This window comes from Oryctolagus cuniculus, chromosome 2 (genome assembly GCF_051225735.1).
Source record: "Oryctolagus cuniculus isolate XC-2025 breed Fujian yellow rabbit chromosome 2, ASM5122573v1, whole genome shotgun sequence".
Taxonomy (NCBI): domain Eukaryota; kingdom Metazoa; phylum Chordata; class Mammalia; order Lagomorpha; family Leporidae; genus Oryctolagus; species Oryctolagus cuniculus.
The window spans coordinates 35,435,598-35,454,821 of record NC_142868.1 but is presented as its reverse complement, the minus strand read 5'-3'; the positions used below and the strand labels follow the sequence as shown (position 1 = coordinate 35,454,821).

The window sequence follows — 19,224 nt, the reverse complement described above, 5'->3', positions numbered from 1 at the left end:
GGGTCACTGTCTCCAGGTCACCACTCAATTCCCCGACCCTTCTCTGTTGCACTTTCCCAGCCGGAACACCATGCACATTTCCCAAAAGACCCCCAGTGCCTCATACCCCATACTGTTACAGCCAAACAAACAAAAAAAGCGAAGGAATTAAGAATAAAGGACCACAAAGTTCAGATTCCAGGAATACAATGACAGACGAAAACAAGAAGGACAAACAAAACCCTTCACCTTGCCCTGTCTCTCAGAATCCATGGCTGCATGTCTGGCCTGGGAACGCGCCGTGCGACTGCTCCTGTTGCCGCTGTCTGGCAAATGCAGGCAGCATTGGGTTCTGCAGCGCTATCGGTCCTGCAAAACCCTAGAGCTGCACGCTTCCATGTCCTGCTACCTTGGAGGGAAATTCCAGCTCTGAAAGGGAGCTGTCTTTCTGAGGCAAAAAGTTAAAAAAAAAAACGGGGTGGGGGCAGTGAAAAATATGCAAACAGCTTTTCCTGATGCCTCAGAAGAATCCAGGCATGCTCTTGCTCTCGGCCAGCACTTGGCGCTGGGGGAGCTGCGAGCACTTGTAGCTGACCCACATGTTCAGAGCAGGGAGAACAATGGCTGTCTTTGACAGCCTGTGATTATAAATTCTTTCCAGCACAAGCAGCACATACTAAAACACTGAAACTCCAGCAGAAGAAAGGTCAGTCAAAGCCGTCCTCACCCTCGTATTATAATAAAAGCCTTGTTCCCACCAGTGCCTTAGCATTCATTACAATAGTCCGGGCTGGCGAAAACAAAAATAACTCTGGTCACTCAAAGATAAACCTCACTTTAATATCCCCCAGACTGTCGCTTAAAAGGAAGACTGCAGATGACTCTGCAAAGACTGGCAAGTCACTCGGTAGATTTTCCAGAATGCTCCCAAAGGTCCCTGCACCCTTCCCAACAGAAAGGAAAAATAAAGAAGCGTTCTCCCTGTTAGCAATTCTGGAAACTGCTCAAGAGCGTCTAAGATGCTCACGGGAGCCCACGGCTTTGCTCGCTGCTTCTGTCAATGACAGCCAACTCCTCTGACCCTGCTCCCCAGAGGGAGGGACAGGGGTTCCGTCAGTCACAAGGCACATGCAAGTTTTGCATCAAGAGAGGGGAGTAGGTGAGAGGGCAAGGGCAGGGCAGAGGGGAGCCCCCTGCAGGCTCTGCACCGAGGTGCTACCAATGCCCCGGGGCGGGGTGGGGGGGAAGCAAGAAGTAGTCCTTAAGCCGCAGGGGTGTGTCCAGCAGAGCTGACCCTCCCGAGGAAGGCAGGCATTGAAGCTTTGGAACTCTAGGTGGTGTGCTTGCAGGTCAAGTGTTAATCAGGAGTTGAACAGAAGTCAGGCGTGACGGCTGGGAAAGGAAGAGCTGAGGATTCATCGCGAAGTCTAAACCTGCACTGGTGCTGCTGGGACACCCACACGTGCTAACACACAGAGAGCCTTCAGAAAAGTGCCAGATGCAGACTAAGCACCGGGGTTGTCATTACTGCTATCTATTCCCTCAGGTATGTGAATTTCGACATAAAATCACATGCCAGTTATAAACAGAGCTATGGGTGTGGGGAGCAAACCGGACTAGACTGAGTTACTGGAATTAAGACTTATTCTATGCATCTGCTCTCCCACAATATGGCGCTGGGAGAGAAGTAAACAGCTTCCGCACAGCTGCCTCCAGTTCAACCAATAAACTGTAGGACTTGCTCCTGATTGGAGAGCAGCGTACTCGGCGTGTGGGCAGCTGAGTTGGGATTGGCAGAGGACTATAAAGGAGGAGAGAGACGGCATGCACCAGGAACATCTAAGAAGGAACATCTAAGGGGAACACCTGTGCAGCCCCCGAGAGAGCCGGCTGGCGGTGTGCCGCTCCCCTGCGGAAGTGGGGAGAGTGGCCCGGGGGAACCGCCCTTCCACGGAGGTGGAAGGGATAGTAGCCAACCCGGGAAGAACCAGCAGCAAACCCGGGGAGGGCCGAGCAGACGATAGAACAGCGCAGGGTCCTGTGTCGTTCCTCCACGAAGAGGGGGAGCGACATATGGGCACTCACACACTCTTTCTCCACTATAAGCCCTATCTGGATCTACTTCCCCATCAGCGAGGGCTGATATTCAGGGAGCTGGGCCACGGGTCACCTCTGGATGTGACACCCCTACAAGCTGTGTGTGCAACACTACCAAGTGGGATTTTCAAGAAAACATTACCAGAAAGGCCCCCTGAAGGCTCAGATGTCTCCCCCCCCTCATTACCCTACAGACCACAGGAGACGAGAAAGGAGGAAAGAGAAAGTCGGCATGCTTCCTAGAGCTTCAGCTGCTGTCTCAGAGTTATTACGGGAAAAATAAACAAAACAGCCATTATGTTCATGACTGGGTGGAAAGAGTATGGTAAAACCCTGCACCAAGTGGGCAGCTGCATGGCACGGCCAGTTTGAAAAGTGAAAACCAGGCCTTGTGGCTATCCTTGGCCAAGCCAGTCCCCTGCCAGGAACCTGAGGGTGAAGGCAGAGGTTGCCACTTTTGCTAGAACTAAAGATGTGGACATTAGTTAGCTGGACAATTTTATCAGCTTCTAACAAGCCATCACAGTTGATCTTTTTTTTTTTTTTTTTTTTTTTTTTTGCTCACCTAAAATTGAGCTTTTGAGGGAGGGTAGAAGATCCTAGTATGAACCAACACAAAGGCTAGCACAGCCCCATTCTGCTTTCATGGATCTAATTACATCGTCTGTGCATCTGTGCTTCTCACTGAGCAGTCCCATAGCTTTGTGTCTTCAACACAGAGCACTCCCCTGGAGATAAGAGTCAAATCAGTTCCCTGTGCTAATTGCTTGCTGTTCTTGTAAAAGTGTGTTAATGAACTACTAGCTTCTGAGAGATGTTTGACTTACCTCACTCATCTGTCCACTTCTTATCCTGCTTTGTCATAGAAAATGAGAACCAGCTAGGATTGGCGTATGACTTATGGCCTCTGAAAAGCCCAGATGCCTGTTTTACTACTCAACATTTTCTGCTTCCTCTGTGATTTATAAGGCAGCTAGCTCCTTTCCTGGAGTGGCTCAGGGTTCAACTTTTCCAGCATAATCACTTATACTCCACCCACCACCCTCTGCTTGTGTAAGCAACTCATCCTACAAACATTTATTGGGCATCTTTTATGTGTCAGGCACTGTTCTAGTCTTGAGGACAAAACATTATGTCAAAATCAACAAATGTTCTGTCCCCATGAGCCTTATGTTCTATTAAGAATGGCAGAGGCTGGCACCGCGACTCAATAGGCTAATCCTCCGCCTTGTGGCGCCGGAACACCGGGTTGTAGTCCTGGTTGGGGCACCAGATTCTGTCCCAGTTGCCCCTCTTCCAGGCCAGCTCTCTGCTGTGGCCCGGGAGTGCAGTGGAGGATGGCCCAGGTGCTTGGGCCCTGCACTCCACGGGAGACCAGGAGAAGCACCTGGCTCCTGGCTTCGGATCAGCACCGTGCGCCGGCCGCAGCATGCCATCCGCAGCACGCCAGCCGCAGCGGCCACTGGAGGGTGAACCAACGGCAAAGGAAGACCTTTCTCTCTGTCTCTCTCTCTCTCCCTGTCCACTCTTCCTGTAAAAAAAAAAAAAAAAAAAAAAAGGAAAGGCAGAAACAAACAGAAGAACATACAAGTGAATGTGAGGTCAGGTGATGAGTGTCATGGAAAAAATAAGGCAGTTGATGGACTTTCCAGTTGAGGCAGGGGTCTTGCATTTGGTTGCCCATCATGCTTCCTTCTCTTTATCCCTTTCTTCTAGTGATGCCCTACATTTCCTGAAAAGGGAGAGAGTTATGCCAACCATGGTAGCCCTCTGATCATAGGCACTGGTTCAGGAGTAGGACTCACATGGACCAGAGTACACTCTTAGGAATTGTATACTAAGGCTGAGAGGAAACATTCCACAGCCTTTTGGGCCAAGGAGCTAGAAGCAAGTGATCCTAGGGGTACTGTTGGCTGTGTTCCCTGTTATAAGGGAATGTTGACCCATGGGAGGAAAGAATGAATTCAAGGAGAGATCAAGGGCTGGCACTTTGGCACAGTGGGTTAAAGCTGCCACCTGCAGCACCGGTATCCAATATGGGCACTGCTTAGAGTCCCAGCTTCTCCACTTCTGATCCAATCCCTGTTAATGCTCCCGGGAAAGCAACAGAATATGGTCCAAGTCCTTGGGATCCTGCCATCCATGTTGGAGACCTGGAAGAAGCTCCTGGCTTCAGCCTGGCCCAGTCCTGGTCACTAGGGCCATTTGGGGGAATGAACCAGAGAGATCTCTCTTTCTCTGTCTCTCCTTTCTCTCTGTAACTCTTTCAAATAAATAATTTTTTTTAAAAGGAGATAGAAGAGATGAGAGCAAGATGTAGGAAGGAAGAACCTGAAGAGTTGGCTTTCTAGTTTCAGTCCATGAGTTCTCTGGAGCCAACCCAATCCCCATGGTTTTCACTTCAATCTCAGAACTCTTGCAGTAACTCCCCTTTGTTTAGTTTAAGTGACTCTTCTTTGGGAGGCTTGCCCTGACATACCCAGGCTCAGTGAAAGGCCATTGTCCCTGTGCTTACAGAGATCCTTGGCATATACAGCAACAGCAGCAATCTATGTATACCTACTGCATGCCAAACGCTATGCTCTGCACGCATTATCTCTATTATTGAACTTGACAAGCTACACTACAGCTAATAAATTTTATTTACATTTTTCCCACTAGAAAAAGGAATGTAAAAAAAAATCTGGCTAATCTCCTTGGCGAAGGGAAAAGTTTCATTTCAAATTTATCTCATCCTGTATATGTGCAGAAGATTCCAGTTGTCCCTCCAAATCTGTTTTACACTTCTGCCTAGTGAAAATACTCACAGACTTTGTTGAATTAAAGTCTACTTTGTCCAGTCTTTCCTTGTAGCTTGGTATGGATATGTGACCCAGTTCAAGTCAATAAGATACAAGCAGGGGTTGTTTTAGTCTGTTTTCTGTTGCTATTAACAGAAAACCACAGACTGGGTCATTTATATGGAAATTTATTTCACAGAGTTCTGGAGGCTGGCAAGTCCAAGATCAAGGTGCAGCATCTGGTGAGGGCCCTTTTGCTGCATCATCGCATGGTGAGAGAGCTCACTTGAAAGCAAAGCTCCTCCTCCCATAACTAGCACCTCTTCAAGGTGCCACTTCCCACAATATTTGCATTGGTTGCTATGACAATTAAGTTACAGCAGGAATTTTGGAGGAGACATTCAAACCACAGCAGTATAGAGTATAATTTCCCAGAAGTGTGTTTAAAGGGAGGGCATAGGCCCCTCTCCCCTGTTCTTCCTTTTTCCTGGCTTGAATGTGGACATGACTGTGAAAACCTAAACCTCCATCTTGGGCCAGCAAGTGAGAAGACAGAGTTTGATGTTGGTGGTGCAAAAAGACAAAATGAGTCCAGACCTTCTTGATGGTCATGGAATTCTCACACCAGTCCTGCACTGCTCACATCCAGAACTCATTTATTTGAGTTAGAAATAAAGTCTACTGGATTTTAGCTATTTTGAATTTTTCATGCTTCCCAGCTGAATGCGATCCTACCTAATCAAATGAGATAACATACATTATAGATAAAGCCAATATTTCCAGAAACTTAACCAGTAAAGTTCATTGACTCTTCTTTGTATATGAAGTCCCATACCTGGGCCTGAGTTCAGAGTCATGCTTTGTCCAGTGACACTAATTACTCCATCATGCCCTGCAATGGCATCCTCATTCATATAAAAGGCTAACAGCTATGAGTAAGCGGTCCTTTCCAGGCAGTTGGAGTAACAAGCTCTCAGTAGAAAGGGAGGCTAGGAAAGATGGAGAGGCCAATTGCTGCACAGGTTACAGAGGAGGTAAGAATTGCCACTAATGAGAATAAACCTGATGGCAACAGAAAGCAGCAGGCAATGGTAAGCCAGAACTCCTAACGTGTTTAACAAAGACGATCCATCCATGATGATCCAAGTCCACATTTAGTATAAAAACAATAAAGCTTTAGACTTCCCAAATCCAGACTGGAACTTATTTCTGTCATTTCTCTAGGGCTAGATCTGATGAAAAATTAAAGGACAAATAAGAACTAAGACTAAGAATTGTGTGGATGAATTGGTTTTATTTTGAGAGGAACTGGCTTGAAGGACTTCCTTTATACACGTAACAACAAATATAAGAACTGTGTCCATTTATAAATATGTGAGCCAGACTGGCTCTGGCCAAGTAGAACTATTAGCGTTAATTTAAGGAAAGGAGGATAAATCATCAGAAAGTTGGAGTAAAAGCGCAATTTCAGTACTAAGAGAAAAATTGTAAAGCACCGAATGACTCTCAATTTGCGTTGATACATTTATTTTTCACATAAGAGACATGAGGACAAGCAGGGTCTCAATTACTTGTGTTCTAATACGGGCCTTATCCAATTCATGGATGCTGATTGCAAGCAAGCCTTACCTGTCCATCACGGCTGGTTGGGAGGGTTTCTCTGGAGGAAAACTTCACACTAGCACTTTATACCACTTACCTAGATTGCTGAACCTCCAAATCGAACACCCAGGCGGAAATACACAACATATGCCACTATTTCCTGGACAAACTTCTACCTTGGGTCACTCTTCCCCACAGTCCAATAAATCAAGCTTTTAATAATGTACATAATATTTTCCCAATTTCCAGATCACTCAGATGTGATGGCCATAGAAGGCACATTTTGTAAAAGAATGCTTCTAATTAATCAGAACTTATACCGGGTGGGTGCGGAGGGAAGAACTTGGCTGGCATTACCTCACCCACTCCAAGGCCAGGATGGGTAAGCAAAATGACCTTTAGGACAAAAGTGCAGAGCAAGTCTTCATTTTTGTACAATACCGCATTGTTTAATTTGAGCATTATTTCCCCAAGAAAGCAAGCACTGAGCTACTTGGCATCCACAGCTATGTCCCGACAGACTGAATTTGCTCTTTTGGAATTCAAGTTTGATGGTGCTCAGAGCTCCCATTCTCCAAAGAATATAAAAGTTCAGGAGGGGCTGGTGCTGTGGCACAATGGGTTAAAGCCCTGGCTTGCAGTGCCAGCATCCCATATGGTGTTGGTTCAAATCTCAGTTGCACCACTTCTGATCCAGCTCCTTGCCAATGCACCTGGGAAAGCAGCAGAAGATGCCCCAAGTGCTTGGGCCCCTGCACCCATGTGGGAGACCTGAAAGAAGCTCCCGGCTCCTGGCTTCAGATTGGCCCAGCTCCAGCTGCTGCAGCCATTTGGGGAGTGAAGATGGAAGACATCTCTCTCTCTCACTCTGTCTCTACCTCTCTCTGTTAACTGTTTCAAATAAATAAAATAAATCTTAAAAAAAAAAGTTCAGGAGGTGTGAGCTGTATGAGCCAAAGGTGTCCTTGGTTAGAACAGCAGTCATTTCCTTGAGTGTGTGACATCTTTGGCCTGTACAATTCCACCATGCCGAACTGAACAAGGCGATGTGTTCCTTCCCCACCTTGTCGAAACCTTGTGGCATCAAGAAGAAAAGCCAAGTTACCTTTCTCATCTGAGCCCACAAGCCTTCAAACTCCTTCAGGTTCAGAGTCGTTCCGCTGTAGGATGCATAGCTATTTGCAGCCTTTCCCAGCCAATAAATGGTCACTAGTACCTGTGGAACAGAACAGTGCACAGGGTCGGAATGGCGTTTAAAATGAAGGACCCAGGAATGCTGCAAGAGGAAAGCAGGAAGGAGAGAAGGTGCCACTGACTGACAGAGCCACCCTCCGGGACCTAGCCATTAACGGTTAATCATCGAGTAAGAACCACTGCTGACTCAGCACAAACATGACTCCGCTGTGAAAATCACACTGTGGTTTTCACAGAAGTTAGGTTGTGGGGAAGTGGATCTCCACGAGCAAGAAGGAAAAATAAGTCCTCCAAAGTGACGTTCATGTAGGGAAGTTTTCACAAGTAGGCAGGGGCATTTTTCATGAACTCATTGGAGATTTTACTCAGACAAGCAATGAAAGAGGTGGTCAATTCCTTTTGAGAGAGGTGCTTTTGAAGGCCCAAGATTTCTGCTTATGGGCACAGACATTCTGCTAAGACCAAAGGAGTAACAAAGGTGTATTAGTGGTTCCCAGCAGATGCTCAACATCGTTTAACTAATGAAGGTCAGAAGAAAGCAATGCAGTGAAGGATATCAGCCAGACACCCTGCTTTGGGGTTGAGATGCTCATGAATCTAAAATGGGAAGTTGTTCGTTTTGACAAGGTTGCTGCCTTGGATGTTCAGGAATGTCTGTGAGCAGTCAGTGGTCAGAGGCGAGGCTCCTCCATGAATCTGTTCACTTTCCAGAGAGACTGTCCACAAAAGCAGGTGCTTTTCTGCATTGACTTTCCCATAAAACCCAACAGGAGTTGGCTGAGGATGAGCTCCTTAAAAATGAATTATTGGGATCTGAGGCCCATATAAAAGCTCAGACTATTATTTTATGTTCAGATTCTGTCTCATTGCTTGCAGCAGGCTGGGACATAATTATTGTCCCTCCTTCTACTCGGTAGACCAGAAACTGCTTTGGACAACGTGATCTAGGTGCACGGTTCCAGCTGGCAACAGGCCCAAAATATGGTTTTGTGCATCACTGCTAGGATGTGATTCTTTTCCCACCTCGGTGGGAAAATTCTACTTCATGAATACTTCAAAACTTCCAGAAAGACTTTTTAAACTGATTGCTTACAAATAGATTTCCAGAGAACACACGATTCCACACATAGGATATTAACTAGGACTATAAAACAACAAATATGTGCTAAGAGTATGAGGCTGTATTGAAAGAATGGAAGATGAGCTGTGCTGGATTTTAGATTATGGGTTTTCTGCTTGGCTTACAACTGTATGATGAAAAATGGTGTATACTTCTAGTCTGATAGAGGAAGAGAAGATAAGAATCAATCAAACATACTAGAACCTGGGAAAGTTTTTAAGAAGATTACAGACAATTTTTCCATTTTCGAGAAGTAGGGAGATTTCTGATGCCATAAACAAGAGTGTCAAATTGTTAAGTCAACAACAGGAGTCATTGTGTACTTACTCCTCACGTGGGATCTCTGTCCTTAATGTGTTGTCCAGTGTGAATTAATGCTATAACTAGTACTCAAACAGTATTTTACACTTCATGTTCTGTGTGGTGCAAATTGATGAAATCTTTACTTAATATATGCTAAATTGATCTTCTGTATATAAAGATAATTGAAAATGAATCTTGATGTGAATGGAATGGGAGAGGGAGGGGGAGATGGGAGGGGTGCAGGTAGGAGGGAAGTTGCGGGGGGAGCCATTGTAATCCATAAACTGTACTTTGGAAAATTATATTTACTAAATAAAAGTGTTTATAATAAAAAAAGAAAATACTAATAAAAACTCAAAAGATAAATAGGAAAACAGTACAGGCCCAAGGCAGTCAACACTAACATTATGTGGATCTTTCCCTAGAACAACTTGCCCAACTGCCCCATTTAATAATCTCATCTGTGCCTACAAATGCGAAGGGGCTAAGGTTCGTGTTGGGACTGAACATCTGTGCTTAAGAAGCTGAAGCCCAAATGGAGCACACATTTTTATTTATTTCTGGTCCAGCACTTATCTAATTAAAGAGAAACTCCCCAAATCTAGGATTTTCATTTTTATCATAGTCATTAATGATCCTATCAGAGACAAATTCCTTTTGTTCTCAGAAGGACTCTGTCCAGCAATGCCTATGAGAGGCAATGAACTTAGTTTTACACTTGAATCATCAAAGTCAGAGGGAAGTTTGGGAAGCAAAGTTCAAACACTTACATTTCTCAGCTTCCGACTATAATCGAGGCTCCTAAATAAGGAAAAGGAAGAGAAAATATGATCAGCATAGTTTCTTCACTGTGGTCTTTCCTTCCTCTAAGGCATCCTTGCAAACAAAATCAACAAACACAACAAAATCGGAAGAATATATTCATGGATTAAGGCCTAAGACTGGTGATTTCAGAATACAATTACTTAGAATTACTTAGAAAATATAACAGAAAAAAATGAATGTCATTATGCTATTAGATATCTTCTATGACTTTAAAAAATGATGAAAAGATGAGAGCAAAAAAAATCTATAAAAGATCTAAAATTTTTATAGGAAACAATTTCAGGAGACGGAACATGAAAATAAAGGCTCATTGACTAAAATTGTGTTTCAGAGATAAAATCATGCTTTGTCCATAGTAGGAGCTCACAAAATATTTGTGAATGACTTCCACATAACAACCAATTATGTGAAAATACTTCCAAGTTTTTACAGAGACACACTCGGGAGCTGCCCGAGTCCTTCTGGCCTTTTCGGCCCATCGCTGTGACTCCCTGGAACGGTCCTCACTGTGCGCTCCTGTGGGTTGTGCTTTCCGTTCCTGTCAAGGTTGTCTGGCTTCCATTACAGGTACAGTTCCGTAAATTACACATGCAGTAATCATTTGCAGGTTTCCCTTCTCTTTTTCTTATGGTTGACTCAAGTTACTTCTCCAAAAAATGTAAGAAAAATTACCCACCATGAAAGCTAAAATAAAGAGTATTTTTTTTTAAAAGACAATTTCAGAAAAGCATCCAGATTTCCTCTGTGGGATCCACTCCTGTACCTTACTGCTTACACTATTAACTGAAATCAACAGGCTGCTTCGCACCTCTGCTGATCTCTGCTTAGCCCTCACAGGGAGCAAACACAGCAATGCAGTAGTTCCATTTTTCTCGGCTATAAAATCTATACATGCTAAACATGGCTCCTCTCCACTGCCAAATGAAACCAGCAGCAACTTACAAAAAACCTGCGAAGCAAGGAGCTTACTCATGCTCCACGCCTCAATAAAACTAGAAATAACAACTTTCCAAGTACCAAATAACGGTCCTCTACAATGATTCCACATTGAGCATCCTACCATGCTTGAGGACCGCCTCTGACCACACTTACTCTTTCTCAATGCCCTGGAGGAATGAGCAATGGCTTTGTTGCTTTTCCTTTTCCACATCAAGCTTGTTTCTCCTCCCCAGCCTAGTGTCTGTTCTTTCTATGCCCTTAACAGCCTACAGATCTTCCCGTGGCTTCCTCATGTCTCAGAAAGGCCGCCATTCAGAGAGGCCGCCCTTGGCCACCTGTGCCCAGGTCATTCTATTTGATCGTCTTCTCAGCGTTTATCTCTCTGTGAGCTTACTTGCCTCTCACTCTTTGACACTGAAGTATGAACAGCATGTGATGGGGGGGGCACCTTGATACCCTGTTCACTTCATTTCTTTAGAGATAGAAAGTATCTCACACAGGAGAAGGTGAAGAAATAGTATTGTCTAAAGAAAATCATAGTTATCATGTAAAAGAAAAATTAAAAAGGAAAGAAAATGAGAAGAAATGCCAGAGGCTATAGAGGTGGGAAGACAGAATAGAGAAGAGGAGAGAGCAAAGTAGGAAAGGTCAAAAGAACAGGAAAACAGGAAGATGGCCCGGCAGCTGAGGAGCGCCGTGGCCTGCGTCCTGCCTTCTCCTGCTCCGGGAGCTTTCCACGTCTTTGAATCACAGTGTCCTTTAGAAAACGGCTGTCGCATCTTTCCAGATCTGAACGGAGCAAGTGTCACTAGCATCACGCCTGAGAAAACGTCCCATGTTTCGTGACGACACAGAGGTCTGCTGTAGGAAGGGAACTCGCCGGCACTGCAGATAGGAGGAGCAGGAGACCTGGGCCTGGACGCCTCATTTCCTGATGCCCACTTTTTTAGAAAAGCAAGAAAGCTGATAAGATTTCAGATTTTCTAATACCAGAGTCATCCTGGATGGACAATGACTCTAAAAAGTGAATGCAGCTGCTGACATTTCACAGTGAACTTTCCCCTCACCCCCCAGGGTGTGTGTGTGTGTGTGTGTGTGTGTGACTAATTATCACCTCCCGTGTTTGTTGTACAGTAACTATTGTTTCTGGTCACTTGCCACTCAGGTGAGGTCTCAAGGAGGCATAACTGAAAAGAATTTCCTAAAGGGAACAAAGATTTATAGAGGCTGGATTTAGGTACAGTAATAAATGGAGCAGATTATGACTGAGGTGAGCCTTATGGCAGTTGCCATATCTAAATATCCTAATTTTTATTGTTGTTTTTTATTTATTTTTCCCATGAGAAATATTAAATAGCACCACATTGACAAGAGAGAAGTGATTTTAGATAACCAATCACAGCAAACTCTTTTATAAGTCATAAAACCCAACATAAACCCCAAATTTATTTAATTCAGTAGTTTTCATTTTCCTTCATTATATTTTTTTCTAAATCAAGATCAGCAAATAGTATAAAATTAATGGCTCTAAATTTTGGCTTGTCTCCCTCTTCAATTCTTCCATCAATAAAATGACCCCAAAAGAAATCAAATGCAGAAAAGTTGCCAATCCACAGACCCAATCTACTCAATTAAGCTTGTTACTAAGTGATAGTCATGCCAAATATTAATTAAGTAAAGTGGAAAGTGTTTTATAGAAAATCAGTAGGGCCTAAGGAACTTCTAACCATAGGAAAGTTCTCTCCACCATCTCATAAGGACATTTCTTCTCATTACCCTGGACATGAGCTAATTCTTCACACAGGAGCGCTTTGCCTGTTCTTTTACTGTGACATTTGGCTCCAAGAATTCTCTGGCCTCAGACATGGCTTGTTGAGTAGATACAGTCAACAATGGCCACAGAGCCAACGATCTGGCCTCAAAGAACTTGATCACTGACACAGGAGAAAACAGTTACCAATGTAAATGAAGAGGCAATTTCCCTGTCCTCTCTTGCCTGCCCTGCAGAATAAACCAGAGTCCAGACCTGTTTACCTAGTTTGTGGTCTTCCAAGAGCCTATTCAAATGCCCAGTAGGAGCCAATAAAAGGGTTTTGCCTCACACACAGAGATTCTGTGCATATTCTTTCTTGCCTCTCTGTTAAGCTTTACTTGACCCTTTTCCCTTCTCTTCAGCATTGTAACTCCATATGCATCATTTTTGCATTTGAAGAAATCATGTTTGATGAGAATGAAAGCTTTGCCCGGAGGGAAGGCCAACGTGTCTTATTTTGAAAGCTTGATTTTTCACCTGCACATTTTTATTTTATTACACACACCCAGTTCTCTACCTCTTGGAACTTACAACATCATTCACACAACTGCAAATCACACCATGAAGGAGTTTCCCTTAAACATAAATTGTATGTTACTTACTTGACCGTTACTCTGTTGGACGTATCCTGGAGGTCACTCGGGTCAAACAGTTGAGATTCTTTGAGGCCGAGCTCTTTACAACCTCTCAAGAATAAGATAATATTGTCCTGCAAGGAAGAAAAGAAATCCAAGTTAGATTATTTTATGCACTGGCCCCTCCCCTTCGATTGTTCAAAGGGCAGCAGGGCTCCCAGGCTAGGGGTCAGGTCGAAATCTCCACTTGTTGCATAACAAAATTATGCTTTGTTAGGAAATGCCTGAGTTAGCAGACACCTCAAACTTCCAAATCCACCATCTTGCCAAATTCACACATTTGTATAAAAGTGCAAGTAAGATACCATTGAAAAGGAGAACTTAGCATCTTTCAGGGGAATAATACTTTTTAAAAAATCCAGGTATTCACTATTGCTTCAATTTATTACCTAGAATCTCATTCAAACTGATATTCAAGAAACAGATTTTGATACCCAGGGGTTTTTCTCAACTTTAGCAAGTTTTTCTTGTTAACAGATCTTCTAAAATAAATCTTCTATATACCTTTTAGACATCCTTTATGGGTGTTGACTGAAAATATCTTTGTAGACTACAAATTGAATTAGATTAAAAAAATCTAGACTTATTAGAAATCATAATATGAGGGTCACATGTGGATGTTTATGTGATGCATTTACTTATAAATGGTCAGAAAAGTGAGGGAAAAAGGAAAACAAGTCATGTAATTTATGATTAGCACATTTACAAGCACATATTGATACTAAAATTGCTAAAGTATTACTGGAAACTGGAAAAAATATTTGGCTAACATGAGAATCAAAGCTCAGGAGTGAATGGTTTTTAAAAAGGTTTATCTTTTAATTTTTATTCACCATTTTAAAAAAGATGTATTTATTTTAAAGACAGAGCGAGTGGTTGGGGGCAGAGATCTTGCACCCACTGGTTTACTCTTCAAATGGCTGCAGAACACGGAATTCTAAGTCATCTACTTTGGTCACAGGAACCCAAGTGCTTGGACCAAAACCTTCTGCCTTTCCATATGCGTTAGCTGATCACAAGCAGAGCAGCCAGGGCTCAAACTGGCGCTCTGATACGGGATGCCAGCTTAGCCCGCCGCATCACAACACTATTTACTATTTATGCAATGTATTCACGATTACTATATGATTATTCATTATTTACTATTATTATTATTATACTATTTATTCACTATTCTTAAGAAAGAGGATAAAGATCAGAGAAGGCTTCTGCTACCACAGAGTATTTATAACACAAAATAAACATCTGTAGCTTCTACTCAAGGAGTGTTGGCCAAGCGCTGGGATTCTCTCTTTTAGCTACAAAACAGCCATATGCAGCAGCTGCTCTTACTATGTCCATTTTTCAGACAACGGTGGAGGCACAGAGAGGCCTTGTGCCATCCCAGTCAGCCAGCTGCTAAGCCTGCCTCCCCGTGAACACAACAGATAGAAGGAGGCTTCTCCAGAGTGAACGCCCAAGTCCACAGAGAGGCAGTTGCCTTTCCCACTGCCCCGTGTTTCCGGGAGCTTTACTCTTACCCTGCCTTCTTGAAATTCTCACTGCAACTTTTGTTGTTGTTGCCTTTTCCCTTTCTCTGATGGCTTTTTTCCTTCCTGCCTCCCTCCCACAACCACACACCCACGCACACACACCTTCTCTGATCACCGGGTCCTGAGACCCTCAAGGCACTACAGGCGCCAGCCCTTGAACAATTCTGAAGACACCACATTCAGAACAGGGTGCCCTCCTCACACAATTCCACATTTCAGGAAAAGCCAACAAACCCCTTAAATCTTGAATAAAGTGGCCCCAAATCAAAGGCAGTACCGTACAGACTTCAGGGGAGCCTTTACAAGGGCTTTCCATATGATCTGTTTTTTTTTTTATTTTTTTTAAGATTTATTTTATTTGAAAGAGTTACACAGAGAGAGGAGAGGGAGAGACGGGGGAGGGGGGGTCTTCCATCTGCTGGTTCACTCCCCAATTGGCCACAATGGCAGGAGTTGTGCTGATCCGAAGCCAGGAGCCAGGAGCTTCTTCCAGGTCTCCCATGTGGGTACAGGGGCCCAAGGACCTGGGCCATCTTCTACTGCTTTCCCAGGTCACAGCAGAGAGCAGGATCAGATGTGGAGCAGCTGGGTCTCAAACCAGGACCCATATGGGATGCTGGCGCATCAGGCCAGGCCACTGCACCACAGCGCCAGCCCCTCCATATGATCTGTTGACTGGCCAGTAAGCTCTGGGTGCTTGCTGCCCAGAGAAAAACAAAGTGAGTGTTGGTGCTCTCTGCGGGGGACCACAATAGACGACAGGTCTGGTGACCACAGACCTGTCATGACTGTGGCACCCCAGAGGCCCTGACTGTGGCTCCCCAGATTCTGAAGAAAAGCAAGGAGGTCATCTGCCCATTTGTAAACCCAGATGCACACTCCCTAACCAGAGTGCCACACTCCATTCAGCAATGGCCCACAAACACATACATAAGCTTTGTGTTGCCAGCCAGCCTGAACAATTTGGGCTGGAAGATTTAAATAACTGCAGGTCTGCTTCCAGCTCCTCGCTGCAACCTAACGATGCTGGATGGGAGCCAGGCCCCAGTGCAGAAGGAGAGCCGCCCCGCCAAGAGCTAATAAGGGCAGCCACCGGAGCAGGCGAGAAGGGCTGTGTGCTCAGTTGCACAAAGCACATCCTGTGCAGTCTCGTCGGCCTTGTTCTTCATCCTGCGATTTTTCCACATTGGCAATTTCAAGCAAAACCCACATCTTAAGAGTTGTAAGTTCAGAAGCCAAACAGTGTAATGTCTTGCTCCCAAGGGAGAGGTAGGAGACGCTGATTTACTTCATCACTATTATATTTAGCTCTTACTAATGCAGAGCCAACAAAGCCATTGAGACTTACCAATCTTTACAAGAAAATTTAAAAGGATTCTTCAAAAAATCAATGTCATGAAAAAACAAAAACTGGAAATTAAACGGGCGTACTGACCAAACGCAATCTATGGCCTTTGATTGGACCCTAGATTTTCCCCAAAATATGAGGCTGTAAAGTCAAGTTCAAATATAGACCATGCATGGTATTGTTGGATGAATGTGGATTTTATTACATGTGAAGACGATATAGAACAGTAGTTACAGACAGAAAAGCTTTAGCATTAACTGTCTATATGAATTATTTAGGGTTGGGTTATAATGTCTGTTACACGACTTTCAAATGGTTCAGGAAGAAAAGTGTGCGTATATGTGTATGTTCACACATGTGGTGAGGGAGAAACAAAGAGAGGAGGGAGGGAGAGAGAAAAGGAGGTAGGGAGCGAGGGGAGAGAGGGAGAGCAGGAAGGAATTTTGAATATGTCTGTCTTGCTGTGGAGAGAGAAAGCCAATAAACACAGGGGCTGGCATTGTGGTATAATGGGTGAATCACTGTCTGCAACACCGACATCCTATATGGGCGCTGGTTTGAGTCCCAGCTGCTCCACTTCCAACCAAGCTCTCTGTTAATGGCCTGGGAAAGCAGCAGCAGATGGCCCAAGTGCTTGTGTCCCTGCATGTACATGGGAGACCTGGATGAAACTCCTTGCTGCTGGCTTTGGCCTGGCCCAGCCTGGCCACTGTGACCATTCGGGGAGTGCACCAGTGGATGGAAGGCTTCTCTATCTTTGCTCCTCTCTCTCTGTAACACTGCCTTCTAAATAAAGCAAATAAATATTTTTTAAAAAAAAGAAAGCAAATACGGCAAAATATTAATAACTGGTGAATCTAAATTGAAGTCAGTAAGCCTTCCTTTAAAGGGCCAGATAATAAGCATTTTCACCCTTGTGGGCCTCATGGTGGTCTGTGTTAAAATAGTTCCCCACTCTCTTAGCAGATCACGCATAAACAAATGTGTGCATCTGCATTCCAATCTTCTTCACAAAGGCAGGCATTGGGCTGGGTTTGGTCCACAGGCCAGAGCCGGCTGATCCTACTCCAGATGAAAGATATTCAGTTATTTGCTATGCCATTCTTTCAACCTTTCAATGCATTTGAAATTTTTCCCCAAAAAAGTCATGGGAAAGATTCTTCCAGTTATAGAAATATATTTAAGCAGGTATGGGTGTGACTTGACTGGGCAAATCAGCCCTACACAATTCAAAGGGAAATGGTTGTCTCCTCTGTGACTACAGAGTCAATGTGCAAGCACTGAGGGAGAACAGTTAGCATTTCTGGCTGAGAGGGCCTGAGTCTCAATTCAACACAGAAGCATAACAGAAGCTCCTTACAGAGTCCATTTTGTACCACAGTCGTATTAATAAGCGGATCTATATTACTGTTTATATAAGAGCCACATATTAAATTATTCTTGTGCATGGCCCTGTGGTTTCCCACTTCGTTCATTTGTAGGCCTGCCCTGTGTATGAAACAAGGGCCGGGCTGAGCCCTGAGCTTGCCACCCTTCCAGGTCTCTTACTCTGAAGAAGTCCTTGTGCTCATTCTCTTCGCTTCTCTATCCAAAGGCAAGATGAGGGACAGCCTCTACCCTCAGAGTGTAGCAGAGAGTGGCAGGTGCTCACTAAATATCTGCATAGATTAAATACAGTGTGCGAGGTCCTCTCCTAGCTACTTATAACAATGAACGGAACAAAATTCCTTAGTCCTCATGATCCAGCAAATACCTGCATTTGTTGAAGATGCAGATGAATCATGGCACAGCAAGTTAAGCCACCGTCTGCTATGCCAGCATCCCACAGGTTCATGTCCAAACTGCTCCACTTCCTATCCAATTCCCTGCTAATGTCCTGAGAAAAGCAGAGGAAGATGGCCCAAATGTTTGGGCCCCTGCCACCCACATGGAAGACCTGGAAGAAGTTCCTGGCTCCCGGCTCCTGGCTTTGGCCGGCCCAGCACTGACCATCACAGCCATCTGGAGACTGAACCAGTGGATGGAAGATTTTCTTTCTGTCTCTTTCTGTAACTCTGACTTTGAAGCAATTAAATAAATCTTTTTTTAAAAAGATGCACATAAACAGAGGTCTGACATCAAATCAGACACTGGAAAGGAGAGGGGAATGAACTTCTCAAGGAACACAGCACAGAAGGGATTCAGTTTGGAGCTCAGCCTCACCTGCTTATTAGCACAGTTCCTAAACTTCCTGATCCTCAAATTTCTAATCTGTAAAGTAAGGGGATGCTATTAACCTTACAGTGATGTCACAACAATCGAAAATGTACCTTACAAATAGAACCCAATGTCTGGCACCTTCGGAGCATGCTTTTCAGTGGTCCCTTTGATTTTGTACTTGTGGTCAATTATAGACTGAGAATATTAAGTGGAAAGTTCCAGAAATACATAAGTTTTGGGTGCCATTCTAAGTAATATGATGAAACCTTGCACCACCATGCTTTGCCCAGCTGGGATGTGAATCATTCATTTGTCCAATGAATCCACAAAGTATACACTATCCTCCTGTTAGTCACTGAATACCACTGATTGTCATGATATCACAGTATCTGTGTTCTAGTTACTCTTAAGTTACTTAACAGCGACCCCAAAGCACAGGAACCATGATGCTGGCCATTTTGTCACAGTACATCACTGTAAGTGTTCTAGTTTATTATTATTGTTCTTAATATTTTATTAGGCCTAATTTATATATGAAACTTTATCACAGATATGGACATACAGGAAAAACATAGGATTCCTTACTATCTGAGGTTTCAAGCATCCACTGGGGTCATAGAATGTATCTCCCATGATAAGGGGGGATAATTGTGTATGGAGGGATTATTATGGCATTGAGTCCACACAGGTCTGGAAAAGTCCATGGATGGTAAGATGAACAAAAGTGTCCATCTATGAAAAGTGCAGTGCGTACATATGGCCCTTGCCAGTTCCATGGAAGACGGTTACAAACAAAAAAAGGCTGTTGTTACTATTGTTATTAACCACCAGCTTTGCACTGTTGTACAGGCAGCCTCA

At 44.1% G+C, this 19,224-nt stretch overlaps 1 protein-coding gene across 50 annotated transcripts in view; it reads right to left on the bottom strand.

Moving 5' to 3' along the window:
• The window catches only part of LIMCH1 (LIM and calponin homology domains 1), a 346,429-nt gene that overhangs the window by 88,824 nt on the left and 238,381 nt on the right, over window positions 1-19,224 (bottom strand). For 39 of the 50 annotated variants that reach the window (XM_089327123.1, XM_017350869.4, XM_070068155.2 and 36 more), the window contains 3 exons: window positions 13,255-13,361; window positions 9,846-9,876; window positions 7,564-7,674 (listed from right to left, as the gene is read on the bottom strand). In XM_089327123.1, the coding sequence (XP_089183249.1) occupies window positions 7,564-7,674; window positions 9,846-9,876; window positions 13,255-13,361 (249 nt within the window). Of the gene's footprint in view, window positions 1-228; window positions 1,208-7,563; window positions 7,675-9,845; window positions 9,877-13,254; window positions 13,362-19,224 lie in introns of those variants that run through there. The other 11 variants (XM_089327135.1, XM_089327141.1, XM_089327147.1 and 8 more) reach the window with 3 other exon arrangements.